Source organism: Pleurodeles waltl, chromosome 5, assembly GCF_031143425.1.
Source record: "Pleurodeles waltl isolate 20211129_DDA chromosome 5, aPleWal1.hap1.20221129, whole genome shotgun sequence".
NCBI classification, from domain to species: domain Eukaryota; kingdom Metazoa; phylum Chordata; class Amphibia; order Caudata; family Salamandridae; genus Pleurodeles; species Pleurodeles waltl.
In genome coordinates this window covers 1777752718-1777772261 of record NC_090444.1, presented here as the reverse complement: position 1 = coordinate 1777772261, position 19544 = coordinate 1777752718, and the positions used below count along the sequence as shown (strand labels likewise).

The following is a 19544-nucleotide window of genomic DNA, read 5'->3' as shown; positions in this document are numbered from 1 at the left end:
CGTGTTTCTGAGTGTTAGCCTGGAGGGGCCCTGGTGAAGATGTGAGTAAGGCCCAGTATGGGAGTGGCATTGCCTCTGAACCACAGAACCGAGGAGTCCTCAAAGGCGTGTCTGTCAGCCTTAGTACTGGGAAGAAATGTGCACTGAATGTTAGAATTGATGGATTCTGTCAGAGCTGTGGGGGTTCCCATCAACAGTGGTGTTGGATGTTAGACTTGAGGTGCACTGGCTGAGCTGTGTTTTGCTCTTTTGTGTCCAGTATTGGCTTGGCAGTGGGACTGAATAGAATTGAGTTGATGTAATAGAACTGTGTGTGAGCTGAGTCCCAGTATAGGAAAGGAAGTGACCTTGTGGGGGGTAGACAGTGTGTGTGGGGTTCTGGCACGGCTGAGAGCTTGATGTGTGTAAACTGAGGTGCACTGATGGAGCTGCACCCGAGGTCCCAGTACTGAAGCAGCAGAGTGTACTGACTGCAAAAACTGAGGAGCTCTGGCAGACAGCGTGTGTGGGGTTCCTGGCAGTGTCACGGCTGAGGGCTTGGAGTGTGTGAACTTAGGTGCACTGATGGAGCTGCGCCGGAGGTCCCAGTACTTGAGCAGAAGAGTGAACTGACTGCAAGAACTGAGGTGCTCAGACACACAGCGTGTGGAGTTCCTGGCATGGCTGAGAGCTTGGAGTGTGTGAACTGAGGTGCACTGATGGACCTGTGCCCGAGGTCCCAGTACTGGAGCAGCAGAGTTTACTGGCTGTAAGAACTGAGGTGCTCTGGCACACAGCTTTTGTGGGGTTTCTGGCACTGGCACAGCTGAGAGCTTGGAGTGTGTGAACTAAGGTGCACTGATGGAGCTGCACCCGATGACCCAGTACTGGAGCAGCAGAGTGTACTGACTGCAAGAACTGAGGAGCTCTGGCAGACAGCGTGTGTGGGTTCCTGGCAGTGTCACGGCTGAGGGCGTGGAGTGTGTGAACTGAGGTGCACTGATGGAGCTGTGCCGAGGTCCCAGTACTAGAGCAGCAGAGTGTACTGACTGCAAGAACTGAGGAGCTCTGGCAGACAGCGTGTGTGGGGTTCCTGGCACTGTCACCCCGGAGGGCTTGGAGTGTGTGAACTGAGGAGCACCGATGGAGCTGCGCCCGAGGTCCTAGTACTGGCACAGCAGAGTGTACTGATTGCAAGAACTGAGGTGCTCAGGCAGAAGGCGTGTGGAGTTCCTGGCACGGCTGAGGGCTTGGAGTGTGTGAACTGAGGTGCACTGATGGAGCTGCACCCGAAGTCCCAGTACTGAAGCAGCAGAGTGTACTGACTGCAAAAACTGAGGAGCTCTGGCAGACAGCGTGTGTGGGGTTCCTGGCAGTGTCACGGATGAGGGCTTGGAGTGTGTGAACTGAGGTGCACTGATGGAGCTGCGCCGGAGGTCCCAGTACTTGAGCAGAAGAGTGAACTGACTGCAAGAACTGAGGTGCTCAGACACACAGCGTGTGGAGTTCCTGGCATGGCTGAGAGCTTGGGGTGTGTGAACTGAGGTGCACTGATGGAGCTGTGCCCGAGGTCCCAGTACTGGAGCAGCAGAGTGTACTGGCTGTAAGAACTGAGGTGCTCTGGCACACAGCTTTTGTGGGGCTTCTGGCACTGGCACAGCTGAGGGCTTGGAGTGTGTGAACTGAGGTGCACTGATGGAGCTCTGAGTGGGATCCCAGTACTGGAGCAAAAGTGGGCACTGTTTCTAAGGATTGTGGAGCCCTGGTAGAGCTGGGAACCGAGGCTATAAGAAATTACAAGCAATCCTCCACCCTTGCTCTCAGCTCACAGGCAGGCACACTTGGTAAAGAAAATCCAAGCCAAGGAAGGGCAGAAACCAGGCAGCTGAGAGAGGGTGCAGAGAGCCCACAAAGACCAAATGTGATCCAGATAACAGCCTGATTTATAGCCTTGATTACTGTTAAGCTCATTGGAAGAATGCTCTGCAAATAAAAAGAGAAGCTTCCCTGGACAGGGGCAGGAAACAAAGTAAAACAACAAAAATATCCCCTTCAGGCCACTTCAACTGGACAAAGTGTAGTTATACAGTAGGGTTTGAGGGTGAGGACTTTGAAGCGTGAGGATGAGGGTATGGAGGAATTCTTTAATATGGATCATGACCCATAGTTGACTTGAATATGCCATCAGCACATAGCTCGTGTTCTGTTGCATGCATGTTAATTAAGTAGTTGGGCATTAGGAATGATCTTGCGCTCCACATACGACATAGACACTGTGCATGACCAGAATAAAAAAGAACGTGTATGATACTAGCCAGGATGTAATACATAGTTATTCTTGGTGACATATTAATGTTTCACCAGCAACACTTTCCTTTAACCCAAGAAGTCAAACGCATGGAACTCAACAGATGTGTTTATGCACAGATGAACAGAGCAATGGCAAATCACAAAAAATGTGAATAAAGGTGTAGGGGGATGTCATTTCTTCCTTAAGGACCATTGGGTATGCCATGAAAGCTTAAACCTCATTATGTGTTCAAGAAGATCAGTTGCCATTCACCTACTTGACCTCAGATTAATGTCCACTGCCACCTGGACGTCTTACATTAGAGGTGTTACACATTTTCCCCATCTTCCTTATGTCTGATTGTTGTCTGTGGGGACCATGGAATAAATCTCTGAACAGGACCTAAACCACACCAATGCCCAGGCAGTTGTAAGCTCTTCTCTCAATAGGGTAACAGTATTTTGCAGATGAAACTAACGGGCAGTTCCCCCCTGCTGCATGTGCTCTAATTAACACAAACCAGTGGTGGTATATCTAAAGAACTGGGTCTACCCAAGTTTGTTTTTTTCTGAATCTCTGAGAATTGCTCACACTTTAAAAGCCGTCTCACAAAAATAGGGGTAGAGCTGCCTAGGGTAAAGATGTGGTACAAGGTGGTTAAATGTTACTGCCTTAATACTCTCAAAATACTGCCAGTACAATTCAACAGGGTACAGGAAAGTGTCTGGTCAGTGAATTTCTGCTGGGTGATGGAAGGACTTACTTGCAGATTACCATTACTATTACCACGTGCTTAATGGTCATGCTCGTCCACTGTTTGAGGAAGGCCTTTGTTGGTTGTAATTAGGATTAATGTAAAACTATTCTAACTTTTATTTTTTTATACATACTGCATTCCCTCTTGACATCTTGACAGGATTCACTGAATGGGATCAAGATGTTAGTGATGAAACAAACACTCAGGAGAAAGCAGATGAATGCCAAGATGGCAAAGTAACACAATCCCAGCATCATTCCTCAGGTTAGCAGCCTACTCATCTGCATTCCTGATTTCATCAAGCATGACCATTGCCCCACTCACATTGGTTTCTAGTAAAATATTTACTGTGAATCTCCCAAATCCCCCCCAGGTTCCCATACTGACCCACCAGCTTCAACATCTACTTGAAGCTGCTTGGTGCCCTGCTCAAAGATAACAACTTCACGATTCACCAGCCTGGCAGTGATACGCACCTCTACTTCAAAGTCTCTTCTGCTTCAGACATCCAGTGCTTCAAACACTGCCTGCACATCATCCAGAATTGTATGTCCAGCTCCTACCTGGAGCTCACCCCAACCAAGACAGAATCCTCAATATTTGTGAAGAACAACAATCACAAATCAGTACAAACCTAACTCAATGACATGCACCTTGACAACTTTGAAGAGCAACTTTCACCCAATGCCAGGTCACTTGGATTCACCCTGGTCACCAAACTCACCCTCAAGTAACACATTGACAAAAAAACCGACAGCCTGGTCCCATCTCTCCCTCTTCTAAAGAAAGTGAAGCCTTTTCCTCCAGGGCATATTGCATGCTGAAGCACATCTCATCAGTCTTAAGGGAATGTAGTAACATCACCCCCTTCCTGGTGGAAATCCATTAGTTCTTGGCCAGTTTACATCATCGTCAAAACCAGTTGCATAATTTACACAGCCATCACTACCCGCACCCCACTTAATTTGCACCCGCAGCCACAATACCACAGACTGCAGACTAAGTATTGCAAAAAGAGATAAAAAGGAACCTGGCCTTTTCTATCTGTGCACCCAGGTTCCAGGGCAACATTCCTGTATCCATCAGGACTGCCACAACGGTTCTCCAATGTAGAAAAGAGTTTAAAGACACTGCTTCCCAATGCATTAACTGTGCACACGCTAGCTACTTCTCCTATCACCTGTTGAATTTATGCTCTCCTTTGACACTGTGTAGCTCTCCGCTGCCTTTTAGTTAGGTTTGTGCTATAGGACTACCGCAGAAATACATGCAGTTTAATGTCCCCATCTGTATGTTAGAAAGATACCATCTCAAATTCTGTGTGCAGATCTCCAAGATGGCATGAATTGATGGTGGTTATTCTATGTAATAAAAAAAGGCAATGGCATTCTTCTTTTGATGCATCCAAGAAGTGCCTTGAATTTGAGAGAATTGCATTGTTGGAAATGCTGCCATTATGTTTTTGAAAAAGCAGCTATAGGGATATTTGCCTCATAAGGAAGAATGTTGGCACTTTAGTGGGTTTCTCCGATTCACAGTCAATTTTGCACCTTCTGCTGCCTTGCTGTGTCTGGAACTGCACACATTGTTTCACATGTACAGTGCCATACCACACCATCTATACTATCAATAACATCAACTACGTTGAGAAATGAATAATATCAAACTTACTAATTGATAATATGTAGCAGAATACAATACACAAACAACAATCCTACAGTCTTGTAGGTAATTCATAAAATATGATGACACAACTTCACTATACTAAGAATCACACACATAAGCGCAAAGGTATAGTGCAAATTTGAATAAATAACAATACATCCCCAGAACAAAAATACAGTTTAACAATTACCTAATATGTTTATTTCACTCTCCGCCAACCTAGTCATTCAAAGACTCACATACTCTGCAACACACTTGTTGCTTTATTGTAATTTGTTCACGGTGGAACTTCAGATTGCGTTACTACTTTTACAGTTTTTTTCCCATGTCTTTTGTCACCTAGCACAGCAGGCATAATCTCATCAGCCAGAACCAAACCAATTCAATGAAAAAAAAAAAAATCAAGAAGCCACGGAAATTTGCCAGTTATTGTTAGCAAGCAATCCTAACTTACCCCCAATGCACAGTCCATGACCTCAGCCATGGTGTCTCAGATAACATCAGAAATGGCATAATTCATGACATCATTTTGGCGTCACCCTCCCTTTTCACTTGAAAGTGATACATTACCATAACTGCACAGCCATTGTTACCATCTGCATAATATCTTTGTGTGTGTGTAGTCACATATTCATACTTGTGACTTGATTTAAGGATCATATGCCTCTCCCTTGCACGGTTGATGTGTGGTATTGTGTTTGCACAAGCCACCTCTGCTACCAATATCTCCAGGAATGCTCCTTTCAGAAAGAAGGAAGAACCACACAGTTGTCTGAAGCTTGTGTCTGAAAGAATTTAATGCATGGACAAAAGAATGTAGATAATATACCACTTAAAAGCCAAGTTTTTGAGGTAACTTTGAAGAACAGGCATTCTAGTAATGTGGAGCACCTGTGCCCCCTCTTACTCTCCAAGCTGTGCTCCTCTGCATGCCTTGTTTATGCTTTTTCACTTATTTTCTCTGGAGGCTGCACCAGTTCTGTTGTGTAGAAAGGATAGAATTGTCATGCTAAATACTATACACTGGAGCAATTACCAGGAAGAAAAAGAAAAACCGAAAATAAAAATATTGATGATATTTTTATTTTCTACATTTGCATACAAAATTATAATTGCCAGTGATCAAGAGATTGTAACAGAAGGGTACAAATAGATGGGTTCTACATTTTTGTAAAAATCCAGTGGATGGCACCTGGGCACTGGTTGGCTAGTTGCATTCAACTGTTGTGTTCCTTCCATTGCAAATTGTTGTTGGATCACAAGATCAATAATTGCATATCATGTGTCTTCCTCTCTTTGGCAAATGATTGACTTCATTTATTTTTATTTTGCCTTCTGTTTAACTATAGTTTTTCAAATTTTAGAATAGATCTGAGCTTGATTCTCTAATCTCAGCTGTAGTTTATCGCAAAGTACATAAATATTTCTTTCTGCACTGTAATGCCTAAAATTATTAGAGCTGAATATGTTTTAATAAATGTGATATGTTATTGATGAAAATTATTCTCCTAATTCATTCACATAAGAAATGTAATATTCCAGCCTTAAATAAATGTTATTTCTTCCTAGAATCTAAGAAAGTGGACAATAAAGCTAAAGAGCTGCCTGTGAAAAAGAAGAAAGTTTACGGTCCGAGCAGAGTGAGTACTAACTCTGAGGATTTATATTGCAAGATTATAAGAAATCCTAGCCCAGTGGCACTGTCCTCTGAACAAAATCCAGTCCTCTTTAGCTTTTTGTACATTTTAGAAGTGAATGCATATTATTGTGTGGTTTTTTCTTTGTTTAAACATTTTTGTTTAAAATCACAAATTGCGGTGTTCTGCACAAATGCAGTTTATGTTCCCAGTTTAATAATATTAATAGTTCTCTCATTTGTAACTCATTTGAAAATGCCAATGAGGAGGGATCACATCTCAGCTGTACTCTAGCGTGAGTCCCTTTCTGGTACTTTATCGTGCAGCTGGGGGCTTGTTCAGCGTTCCACAGTTTTGCTGCAGGAGACATTTGTATTTAGGTGGCACGTTATTTGCAGAATATTTCAGGTCTTGCGACCCCTGGAACCAAGAGTTGCCAGCGAACCTCTTCCTCTGCAGACTTCACAACAAAGAGACGCAAGGATAACACTGCTTCCTTGGGCTTCAAACCATCCATAGTTAAGGGGCTTAAAAACACAATGAGGAAAGAACTGGAGATTGTCCCTGTTGTCATGAGGTTAGAGGGCCGCGTGGTGGCAAAGATATGTGCTGAGAACCCCTGCTATAGAACTGCTGCCATCTAGTATTCTCCACCATGCCGCCTATCCAATGTGGCAACATGAAGAGTCTGGAGAATTAGCCCAGCACCAGGAGCCAGGATGGCCTTGACCTTGGGGGAGGTAGTGATTTCCTTTCCTGATACAACATGGTGTCCTATTTCTTGTGCTACCTGAGCAATTATGCAGTCTAGCCTGTCTGTGCATTGCAACCAAGTGTGACTTTCAGAAGGAACCTGTAAGAAGAAGACAATATTACCATACCAGGCAAAATATAGAGCACAAGGTCTGTTCAGTGGAGAGCTTCATTGAAGAAATGAGGGCTAGAATTGAACAGGGGCTTGTCATGAAGCACTACAACTCCTTTAAAGTCTGCCATGACCTTCATTGCCCACATTGTTAATGAGGTCTGTGCTGGATTCATTACGCCCTTTTGCTCCACTTTCTGAGAGTGGACTTTTAGGGAGGTGAAGACCAATTTGGACGTTCAAAAACATTCTGCTTCCTACAGGGTCCAGGTGAGAAGATCCCAGGAACTAATATTATGTTGGATAATTAGAGAAAACCTTCACAAAGGTAAGCAGTGCAGCAAATGATTTCCAGGAAATTATATTGTATTTTCATACCTTGTAAGATCCAAGCCTTTCCTAACTTGAGCCGTGCTACACTGTGACAAAAATAGAAAATTTCAGTTGAAAGTCGATGCCTCTCCAGTTCCCCACATTATTTTGAGTATCAAATGAATATAGAACCTTGGCCTTCAATTGCCCCCAAGCCACTAGGAACTTTGTGGGCAATAAAAACAGTTTCACACTGGCCAGGCTGTTGGTGGCTCTGAGGCTTTAGCTGCCCTTTCTTACCATCAACATTCTGCGGTCTTGTTTCTTGTATATGGGCTTGGAGGTTGGGGGTAATCTCTCTTTCCTGTAGTTGGTTTCTCCTTCAGTGTCCATAGTTGAGCCCCTTTCCTGTCCTTCACACTCCTCCCTGGCCCCCCACACACCCACTAATATCAGGCAGATGTTCCCTTAACTGGTTGGACAGAGAGTCCTTACAGTATGCATATCTGTTGAGTTGGGTTTCAATATCAAAAGGGCTTGAGGAGCCAATAGTCATATTGTTTCTACTATTGTTCCTGCTTGTTTTTTGCCAAACATACAGTAAAAGGAAAAATAAATAAAGAAAGGAAAACACTTTAAGGAACTTGTACAGTGCTCAGGTATATAGTAACTTCAGAAATGTATTCTTCAAATCCCACAAAAACCTTTGACCTAGCGGTAGAGACAACTGTTTAGATCTTCAGGCGGTAGGCCCTACCAGTGACAGGGAATTCCTTCCCTGTCACTGGTAGGAGGCTCACTCATTCCCCCAAACACTCCCCAGACGCCCCCGCCCCTCCCTCCATCCACGCTCCCCCCCTTCTGATCTCCCCCATACACGCACACACTCGCAGACACGCACCACGCATACACCCACTCACTCACACTGGCATACATGCATGCATTCATTCATGCATACATCCATTCATGCTCGCACACATCCGTACACACATTCACACTGACATGCAGACACGCATTCACACACATGCATACACCCACTCAAACAACACTACACACACACACATTCATGCACAACCCCCCCACACAAACGCACACACAAAAAACACCCCACTCCCCTCCCCTGTCGGAAGCTCAACTTACCTGCATCCAGGTGGTCTTCCTTCAGGGAACGGGATGTGGTACTGCTACCGCCAGCAGCGCCCGCCAGGCCATATCATGTGTCATACGGATGGGGGCAGTCTACTGGCGTGGCGGTGCTGGTGGTAGCAGCGCCACCTTACCACCATCCTCAAGTATGGCCACAGCTGGATTTCCGCCCCTCTTGTGGCGGAAGTCCGGCTGTGGTCATAATCTTGCGAGCGGATGGTAGCCACGGTGACGGTCTTTTGGCGGCCGTTACCATGGCGGTGGGCGGTTTATACCGCCAATGTCATAATGTGGGCCATAGTCTGCTTGTCATGGCCCACAAGCTATCCAACAGCCATATTACAACCCACTGCATCCAGCGAACCTTAAATCAGTCACCCCTCACTCACACTCATTGATGTTGCAAATCTTCATCTCCTTATTTGTCTCCTTCCTCTGAAACGCTTTGGTTTAGCTTCCATTAAGACTTTGCCTTTGTGCTGGTTGACAGCCTCCACGTGCAGTGAAGCCCCACATTAGTTACATTGTGTTCTTGTTGAACTTTGCAGTTCTTTTCCTTCCCCTTGTATTTGCTGGTCAAAGGGTGGTCAGAAACCCCTGTAAGAGTAACCTCCTAACAGTTTTGTAACTCTAGGTTTCTGTACTTGGAATGTTTTTCATCCTTCGCATTGTGCCAAGGGGCTATAACATCCTTTTTTAGCTCTACTTAGTGCCACTCATTGTATTCTACATTATATACTTGATAGCCTCTAGAATTGCTCTTCATTTCAATTTTTGTACTTCATGGTGTGAGCTTCTCTCATGATGGCTGTCACTTCCATCTAGCATCTCTGTTCCCTGGCTAATTAAAAGTCAATCTCCTATGTATAGTGTCTGGCGTAAGGTGAAGACAGTTCTTCTTCAAACCATGCACCTCAGTATTAAAAGTGCTTTATCCTCAAATTCAGGAAAATCTATTCTTAATTTACTCACTCAGTGTAGCTGATAACATATTCAGCTAATGCAAGGTACAACAATGTACTTTTGCTTGCTGGTTACTGCATCGTATCTTGCCTCCTGAGCCCCGATTATGAACGAGCCCGATTTAAGTGCCGGATTACCATGTGGCCAGAATCCCTGCGCCTACATCTGGTTCCTCAAAGATAATCCTCAATGAAAGTGAATAACTATGTAATCCTGTTTTTTGCAGGTCATATTATACATGGAGTTCCCTATTCCATGCGGATTAATGCTTTCATTTACCACCTGTTCTGAACAGGCGTTAAATGGGGAGGAGAAGGCAGGGTAGGGGTGGTGTGGGGTAGTGGGTGCTGAGGTTGTCATGGCATGGGTGCTTAGGTATTTGTGGAAGGCTTGTGGATAGATCGCCCCCAACTATGTAGTTGTTGATCCGCCAGACTATATGGATCCATGCTTTCATTCGTCTACCGAAACATCCATCCATAGCCATGTATAGACTCCACATAAACTAGTAATACCGTCAGTGCCTAGGTACCAGATATAGCACTGCCCAGTCCATCTCATCTATTTTGTTAGTTACCCAGCCCCTAAAATGTATGATGCACTTAGTACCTGCAAAAACATTGTTTTAATCTGCCTACATCTTTCAGAAATGTTTGATACCTGCAGGTTTTGTTTCCCTTTTTTGATAGTTTTTCATTATTCACCTCTTTTGTATAATCCCGAGACATTATTTTGTAAAGTACTCTAAGATCCTACTGGGATTTTGCCCTGACTGTGGAAAAATCAGTGTAGAATAAATTCATTTACTCATCAACCCACCTCTGCCCCCCCCCCATTCCTGTAGCCCACCGACCACTCACACCTATATATTTTCTTATGAATTTACCCATGTTCATTCATACTCATACACAAAGACACCCTTCTACATTTATGGACCTGCAATCAACCAGCCATCATTTTTGTATATTTCCACCTAGATTGATACATCCCTGGCTCTGCCCAACTGTGATTGTATGTATTTGTGTATATTGTTTGTGACTGTATGTGTGCCTGTAGCAATCTTGTCTGGGTGTACTTGTTTGGCTGAGTTTGTTTCTGAGTACTGTTGCCTATGTGCCTTATTGATAATTGTGTAGATTTGTATAAAAAGTCCAAACTGTTTTCATTGCCAGTTATTGGTTGAATTTTCTGGATCCTTGTGAGATTATTTCAAAGAGCAGCCTAAACTGATGAGTTGTGTGTGATTTGTTCTCTTGCAGCCTCCAAGCAATGTCCTTTCCAAAAGTTACCCAGAGGATGACCCTGACTACTGTGTGTGGACACCCCCTGCAGGTTAGTTATTGGTTTAGTTAAAGCATTCCACTGATGACCTTTCATGCCAAAAGACAGTTTGCATAAAAAGTTAATGCCAAAAATAAGGCTGAACAACGATGACAAATCTGCCTACCTGTACTTTCTACAATAGGACAAATAATTAAATAGCCTTCTGTGTGGCCGTCTGTCCCTGTGCATGCTCCTGGCTGAGTGAATAAGAATGGCCTCTATCTTATCTCTGTATTTTTCTTGCCTTCATTGTCTCCCTCTCTTGCTTCTGCTCTCTCTTTCCTTACTGTCTTCCTCCCCTGCCTTCCCCTCTCCTTCTCTCTTCCGCTTTTCTGTCTTCCTCCTTCACTTTCTGAACTTTGCAGCAATACAAACGCCTTCCCCTTTGTGCACTTCATTGATTTACAGGTGAAGGTGAGAAGTTACCTGTGGTGCATGATGTGAACAAGCATCAAAGGCAGTGTTTCACAGGAATCTTTCTAGCTGTGCAGGCAGTATTAGTATTTGTACTGTCTGGCCAAGAGTTCACTTACCACCTTTTTATATTGATAATATTTGCAGAGGTAAGATTTCCGCCCTTCAGCCTTCCCAGTTGTAAGTCCTCTCATGGCCTGGTGCTGGATAGCTTGTGAGTTTCCACTTTAAGAGCTGGACAGTAACTGGCTCCATTGACTCGCAGGTGACCACTTATTATTCACCCTGTGGAGTTAATGTAGTCCAGCTCCCTTTTAGCATTATTTGTTGCATTTAAATCCTTGGATTATATTGTTTTGTGGATCCTTTATTGTCCCTGTACCTTTTAAAACTATTCAATCTATCAATCAGATTTTATAAAGCGCAACTACTCACCCGTAAGGGTCTCAAGTCACAGTGGTGGATTGGGTTCTCTGTAATTCATTAAAAAAGCCAGGTATTAAGCTCCTTCCTGAATTGAGGTAACAATTGTGACTACCTGAGGTGAAGAGGCAAGGTGTTCCAGCTCTTTGCCGCAAGGTAGGCAAAGGATCTTCCTCCAGCCGAGGTCTTCCATATGCAGGGTACGGTGGCCAGTGCCTGTTGAGCGGAGAGGTCTGGCGGGGGAGTAGAAGGTGGTGCGATGGTTGAGGTACGTGGGTCCTAATTTGTGGAGAGCCTTCTATGCCTGGACGAGGAGTTTGAAGTTGATCCTGTTCTCGACGGGGAGCCAGTGGAGGTCTTTCAGATGTTTGGTGATGTGTTCGCAGCGGGGGATGCTCAGGATGAGTCTGGCGGAGACGTTCTGGATGTGCTGTTGTTTCTTCGTATTCTTCAGGGTGATGCCAGTGTACAGGGCTTTGCCATAGTCGAGTCTGCTGGTGACCAGTCGTTTGGGATCCATTTGAAGGTTTTCCAGAGAAGTTGGAGTGTGTGGATGCGACAGGAGGATGCAACAGAGTTCATCTGGCAGGTCAGTGCAAGAGATGAGTCCAGGTTGAAGTGTGGTTTGTTGGGGACAAGAAGGGGGTGCCGAGTGTCGCAGGCCACCACGAGTCGTCCCAGGTGGATGTCGAGGGTCCCAAAATGAGGATCTCTGTCTTGTATGAGTCAAGCTTGAGGCAGCTCTCCTTCATCCATGCGGCAACGGCTTCCATCCTGTTGTTGAAGTTCTTCTTGGCAGTTGTGGGGTTTTTGGTCAGTGAGATGATCACCTAGGTGTCGTCAGCATGGGAGACGATGTTCAGTGTGTTGCTTCTGATGTTGGACGTGAGTGGTGCCATGTAGATGTTGAATAGTGTGGGGCTCAGAGAGGAGCACTGGGGCACTCCACAGCTGATCTCTGTGGGTTCCAACACATAGGGCAGGAGTCTGACTGTGTTCTGCCAGTCAGGAAGGAGCATATCCACTGTAGGGCCTTGCCACAGATGTCAGCTGCGTGGAGTCTGGAGCAGAGGATGCGGTGGGAGACCATGTCGAAACCGGCTGTAAGGTCCAGTAGGATGAGGGCTGCTGTTTGGCCGTGGTCGAGGAGTGAGCGGATGTAATCTCTGGCTGCGAGGAGGGTGGTCTTCGTGCTGTGGTTGCTCCTGAAGCCTGACTGGGAGATGTCCAGGATGATGTTATTTTTGGTGTGTTTGCGGAGCTCTGCGTTAATGGCCTTTTCGATGACCTTGGCTAGGTATGGCAGCAGTGAGATGGGGCAGTAGTGCCTGAGATGCAGAGGGTCTGCTGTGGGTTTTTTTCAGGAGTGGGCGGATTTCAGCATGCTTCCAGTCCGCGGAGAAGGTAGCCGTCTCTGTGGAGCAGCTGAGAGTGTGGCGGAGCACGAATGCGATGGAGGTGTTGGCTTTGTTGAAAATGTGGTGGGGACAGAGGTCCATGGGGGCTCCTGGGTGGATGCTATCCTTGATGGAGCGGATCTCGTCCGTGGTGAGGGTAACTCAGCGGTGTAGGATCTGCAGAGGTTTGGGAGATCCGGGCTGGTTGGTTGCAGGTGGGCTCAGAGGGTATTGGGGTCTAAAGCTATCGTAGATGTTCTTGATTTTTCAATGGAAGAAGGTGGCTAGTCTGACGCAGAGGTGCTAGGATGAAGGGATGTTTGCAGCTTCCAATTGGGATTTGGCAAATTGATTGTCCACGACAAAGAGCTTTTTGGTATTGTGTGCAGTGGTGTTGATACGGTTCTGCAGGGCGGTTTTCCTAGTGGATCTGATGAGGTGGTGGTAAGTGTTGATGGTGGATTTGAAGGCCGTCAGGTCCTCTGTGGTCTTTTTGTTCCTCCATCATTTTTCCAGACGTCTGCATGTGCGCCTGGAGTTCAGGGGAGAACCAGCTGGCCTTTGGATTGTGTTTGCCTGAAGTCATTAAGAGTGGCGCTACATTGTTGGCACATTCGGAGATCCATTGGTGGAGGATCTGTGTCAACATGTTTGTGTCTGGCGATGGGCGGTTGTGACTTGCTTAGGTTGCTGGTGAGTCGCCCCTCGGTGATCTGGTTCCATTTCCTATGTGGAGAGCAGAGGGTGCGGAGGCAGGCGGTAGGTGTGGTGATGGAGAAGTGTATGCAGTGGTGGTCTGTCCAGTGTAGTGTGGAGGTGTTGCCAAAGGTGATGTTGTTGCTGGCAGAGAAAATGAGATCGAGTGTGTCCGGCGGTGTGTATAGGCGAGGTGACCAGTTGCTTGAGGCCAATGGTGGTGAGGTTCTCGAGCAGGGAAGCGGTGTTGCATTTGTTGCAGTTGGCGACGTGATAGTTGAGGTCGCCAAGGGGAAAGTAGTTCATGGATGCAAGTGCGTGGGGTGCTATGATGTCAACAATGGAATCGCTGAAGGCTGGGCGGGGGCAGGGTGGCCTGTAGATTAGGGTGCCGGGAAGGTGGAGTTTGGGTTGACGGGGATCTAGAAATGGAGGTAGGGGAGTGTTCTTTTGAGTTGGTTGTCAGGCAGAGGGTGGATGTGTGGGCGATGGCCAGGCCGCCACGTGGCTGGGAGGACCAGTCCTTGCAGAGCAGTTTGTAGCCGCTGGGGATGTCAGTGGCGATATCCAGGGCTGGTGCTGGGTTTGTCCATGTTTCGGTGAGAAAGGTGATGTCCGGGCGTGTGGAGTCTAGCAGGTCCCAGAGTTCTATAGTGTGTTTGTGGAGGGAGCGCATCTTGAGGAGGATTCATTTGAAGCAGTCGGGGTGGGTGTTCATTGGTCCTATGGCAGGGGCATCCAGCGATTGGTGGAGGGTGAAGGTGCGGTGGCAGTTGAAGCAGGAGAAAGGTCCATGGGTGTCTTTGGGTGAGGCATGATGGCAGGCGGTGGAGCGTCCGGTGTTCAGTGCATGGAGGGTCTTCGTGTCGCAGCGATGGATGGTCGGTGCACCAGGGTCCGTGGCAGTGGGCGCATCCAGGCTCAGATGGGCACAAATGGTCTTGCTTTTGGCGCGCCTTTGGCATCCCCGCTGCGCAGCCGTGCAGCGCGCACCATTAAGAATGGGAGGGTATGGGAGAGGTCACTCAGCTGGGAGGCGGGAGGGTGGGAAAATGCGGCAGTGAGAGGAGGGCGGGCAGCAGTGGCAGGGAAAGCGGTCCAAAGCACGAACGGGCAAGAAGAGCAAAGGAGTGAAATGGAGTAAAGGCACTAAACCAGTAAAGGAGCAGTAAAAAGAAGGGCAAACACTATTAAGTACTTTCTGTTCAGTTTTTTCATTTTTTATTCTTATGTCCAGTAATGTCTGGGGGCTTCTTGTGCATCTTTAGGCACAGCGTTTGAGCGAAGGGCTCCTTGAGCGTTTTGCATCTCCTAATGGCATAAAAACTGCATGTTTGTACTGATCCCCTAATTCGAGGTACATTGTTTTGTCCAAATTGTGCTCTAATGATCCACGACAGCATGACACTCCTGAGAATCCTTTTGAAATACAGTTCAAGGATGCTCCCCAGTCACCGGCAGGTAGACAAAAATCATTATATTTGCCCTGCCAAAATCAGGGTCTGTTGACCTGTTGTTGATCGAGTTTCCATCACCTTTGAGACTTTTTTGGAGACTCATTATCACTTATCTGATACAATTGATTGGTATAAAAGTCAAGGATAGTTTTGTAGTGTAAAATTGTATGTTTCTTTGAGGGGGGAAATCTGTTAAAGCTTCTAAATAGTTGTATGAAGAATGTCCTCTTATACAAGATATTGTAAATACCTCAACCGTTTTTGCGATCAGTAATTCACATTGACACCCATAGCACCCATGAAACAAATTATGTACGGTCATCCCTCAATCACTTCTTAAGTATCCTATGTGCAACTATGCAGCTTTCTACCACCCGGTATGCACCTGCTAACCGAACTGTCTGGACTTGGTGTCTGGTTCTAGCGGCTTATTGCATAGTTATTCGCTGGCCACTATCTTTGAATTATTCCACTTCTGTCCACATTAGATAATATTGAGCCAAAGGGCAAAGAGCGAGCCTGATTCCTGTGAATGGGTGGATGACCAGGAAGTCAATTTGTGTCACACGGATAGTGATTTGTGAATGTTCCTCATCTTCCCCTTCCAAACTGGGGCTGGAGAAGAAATTACAAGAAAGCTGGTCCTCAGAGCATGCCCTACACAATGTTGACCAGGAGTATGAACCAGATTGCACAGGACAGGGTGCACGCCCAGTTGACCCTAGATGCTGGTCTAGCTCAGCGGCTGCCTACCGGGGCTTCAAGGACTATGGGAGGTCGCTCCATGTGCGGAGCAGTGTAGCATTCGACATCCTCCTGGTAGGTGCCGAACTTCTTTCTCAGATTCTTCCTATGAATGTCTGCTCATTTTACTGTCAGTCCGACAGCCTCATCTCTGTAGTCTTCATGCACCTCGGCTTCTTCAACAAGCCATGATAATCCAAGTGCCAGATTTAAACATATGTATGAAGAGCTCTCTCCAAGGCTCAGGTAGCAGCATGTCATCTTTCTTTCCATCTGTTCAACACTTTTAATATTTTTCAAGTGTATAGTAAGCTGCACACCATCAGAGACTTTTTCAGGATGCTCTAAACTCTCAAGCCTGGTTCTTCAGGTTAGACGCCATTTGCTCCTGTCAAGGACAAGAGTAAATCCTCTAACAAGTTAGAAAGGGTAATGGAACATGGGCAAAATTAGGAGGAGTGTTGGTGAAAGGGTTTCTCTCTAGAGATAAATATTTTTTCAGTGGAGAAAAAACTGAAAAGTTAGCAAGTGCATTTGCACTTCATCTGATGTTTTTTCTCATGCAAAAGTAGAAATATTTCTATTCTGACATACGAAGAAATTAAATTTACAAAACTTTTAAAAAATTGGACCTGAAAATCTGCCATTGATACAAGTTTCCAAGCATTGCCTGCAGTTTTGTTTTAAATCCTGAAATGGAAAGTCTGCACCCATCGAAGATCCTTAAATCTTTAGTTTCAGATATACTTATTTGAAATGAGTAAGCCTGTACTCCGTGGAAAGTCGTAAACCTCAGGCTGCAGATATACTCATTTCTTTAAGGATGAGGCCCAGTATCTTTGATCTTTTTATCGTCTCAACACAACAAAAGGAAGAAGCAAACTTCGGAAGCAATAGAACCAGTTCCAGTGGAGTACTGGAGCCTAGTCTGAGTGTTGTGTCATCCTGAATGTGTTTGATTGCAAATATCCACAGTTGAACGTGGGACCTTGTGGAATGCCTAGACAGTCAGTAGTGGTATTGGGTGAGTCCCTAATCAGTCGGCGATTAGGACCCTCTCCAACGCTAGCATTCCACTTAGGGGCAGCCAGTCTGAGATTCCAGTTTTCTGGAAGATTCAGCCAGTCTGGACTGCCACTTGGTGGAGTGCCAGTAAATCAGTGCTATTTGAAACCACAGCTGACCACTTGTACCACTGACCACTGGAACACACGTCACCTCAGGGCAGAGCCTGGGCTACCTCCAGTGATCAATGCCTCTTACATTCAAGGAACTGTAGGCATCAGCGTCACGACAGCACCCAGAAAATAGTTCCTTAAATCACATTACAGTAACTTCTCAAATAGCTTCACAAAAGTCTCCCTTTCAAGTTGGGAGATAGTTTGTTTCTGTAGTGAGTTGATGTTTGCGCAGATATGATGGTAGCAGGCACTTTCTGCAGAGCTGAGAGCAACTCTTCGCTCACCATGGCTGGGGCTTTCGAGCCTTGCTGGTGACTGTTTTTTACACCTAGCTCTTGGTATCAGTTGGTGCTTGTCTGGTCTTCAGCCAATAAAGTCTTCCTCTTTTACACCAAGATGTCCCAACCTTTCATGATAGATTTGTCTTTTAATTGATGAGGATGTGTTTGTTGGAAACTGATCATGTTTTTAGGTTGAACATAGCAGCACGCAAGCTCTGCTTTTCCAATGTGTTGGTATGTATCTGGGTTTTTAACCACGCCCACCGCACGCCCATCACTATCACTCGTTCGTGGGCTTGTCTTTCAAAAATCCTTTATTTTCGTTGGTAACCGCTTTACGTTTGACCCTCCTCAGGGTGGTTTTGTTACCGCCTTGGCCGTCGACCCTGTTACATGGATAATTGCACTATTGCCAATAACTTTGACTGTGAGCGAACTTATTTTTCCTTTTGTCTGTATCCTTCACACTCACGGCAGCACTTTGAACCGGCTCGCTTATGTCAACTATTTTACTTTTTATTTTCATTTTGTGTGGCAAGAAAGTTCCAGTTAGAAATTGACAACGCAAATAGCTCTAACTCGAGAAAACATGAGACCCATTGCATTGCAAATGCTTGTTTTGTAATATTATTTCTTGTCTTTTCCTCCTCCTCCTCCTCCTAGGGCAAAGTGGAGATGGTAGGACCCATCTAAACGAGAAATATGGATATTAATTCCCTTGATGTCTTTTGGATGGTCGTAATGTGGGAGTTCTCTGCGGGTATGGATCCTCCACCTTGTCGAAGCGCGTAAATGCCTGTGATGGTGTTAAAAGGATGGGTGATGGCTGCAAAACCGCATCGTTTTTATCACTTTTTATGACACTCTTGGACTGGAGAGCCGCCGAACTCCCAACCATAGGACTTGTGCTTCGTGCAACGTACAGATTGTTGTATTTTTATGTTCTCTTCACTAGATACAAAACGATCAACGTATAAATATATGAACTCTGTCGAAAACAACATGGGTAGATTTGTTGCAAAAGCTTGTGTTTGCACTATTCCTTTGCACTCTACAGGGGCTTATATGTCAGGTCCTGTATTTCGGTTTTACCTGCCGTGCTGGTGGTTTGGTCAGTTTTTAAGCTCTGATCAACACGTTGTTTTTTTGTTTTTTTGTTTTTTTAAATGTAAATAGATAAATAAAAAGATCCTGATGCACCGAAACCAGAGATACATTATGATAACTACAGCAAGAACTCATACAGCTGAAGAGATGCATGTGTGCCCAACCCCACTATTAATGTAACTTCTTCCCGTAACTACCACAGTTTGCTTTCCCTCATGCCATTGGGGTTGAAATGTAATGCCGTCTTTCCGGACCGTTGTAGGCCTCCTTATGGTAACTAGCACTGTTTTCCTGGAAATCGGGCCTTAAAGGATGTGCATTCTTTTGTTGATTTAAGTCACCGGATGTGAGCCTTGATCAGCGGAAGTCAACTCCACTCCTTACATTAGAGAGCCTGGGCCCAACTTTCATTCATAAACTGCAGTAGGGTAAATAGTGAGCTGATAAAGAAAAGCAGCCGTTCTCAACTGATGCATTACAGTATATGGAATATATGGAGCGCCTTGTGCAAGCCAGTGAAAAAAAAGCATTTCCTTATAAGAACGTTACCAAGTAGTGAATGAAAGGAAAACAACATGAGCGGGTGGGGTTGCTATAAAAACAAGAAACAAATAAACAGTTATAATACATGGAATTCTGCAATGCCTTTATCTTCTTTTAATCTCTTTATAATCAGCGAACTTGTGATGCACCCAGTTGCCTCTTATGAACAAATAGCATAGCTGCTCATCTGTAATAACTTGTTACATTTGAGTTCTGATGTCACAATGCCTGCTTCCAGAGCCAGCAGCCGAGGGGAAAGGCAGGTCACGTCCCAGAGCATAATTGAAGAACGAAAGTGGAACATTGCTTTCCATTCTTCTAGCTGTACAGTGACAAGCAGAAAGATATTTATGAGAAGAAGTTT

The 19544-nt window shown here is 45.4% G+C and overlaps 1 protein-coding gene across 1 annotated transcript in view; it reads left to right on the top strand.

Annotated features, from left to right (window-relative positions):
- The window catches only part of SLC4A1AP (solute carrier family 4 member 1 adaptor protein), a 99619-nt gene extending 80348 nt beyond the window's left edge, over positions 1-19271 (top strand). Inside the window, exons 11-13 of the mRNA XM_069236228.1 lie at positions 6261-6331; positions 10874-10946; positions 18194-19271. Of these exons, the coding sequence (XP_069092329.1) occupies positions 6261-6331; positions 10874-10946; positions 18194-18243 (194 nt within the window). The 3' untranslated portion in view covers positions 18244-19271. The remainder of the gene's footprint in view (positions 1-6260; positions 6332-10873; positions 10947-18193) is intronic.
- Positions 19272-19544: the final 273 nt, after the last annotated feature.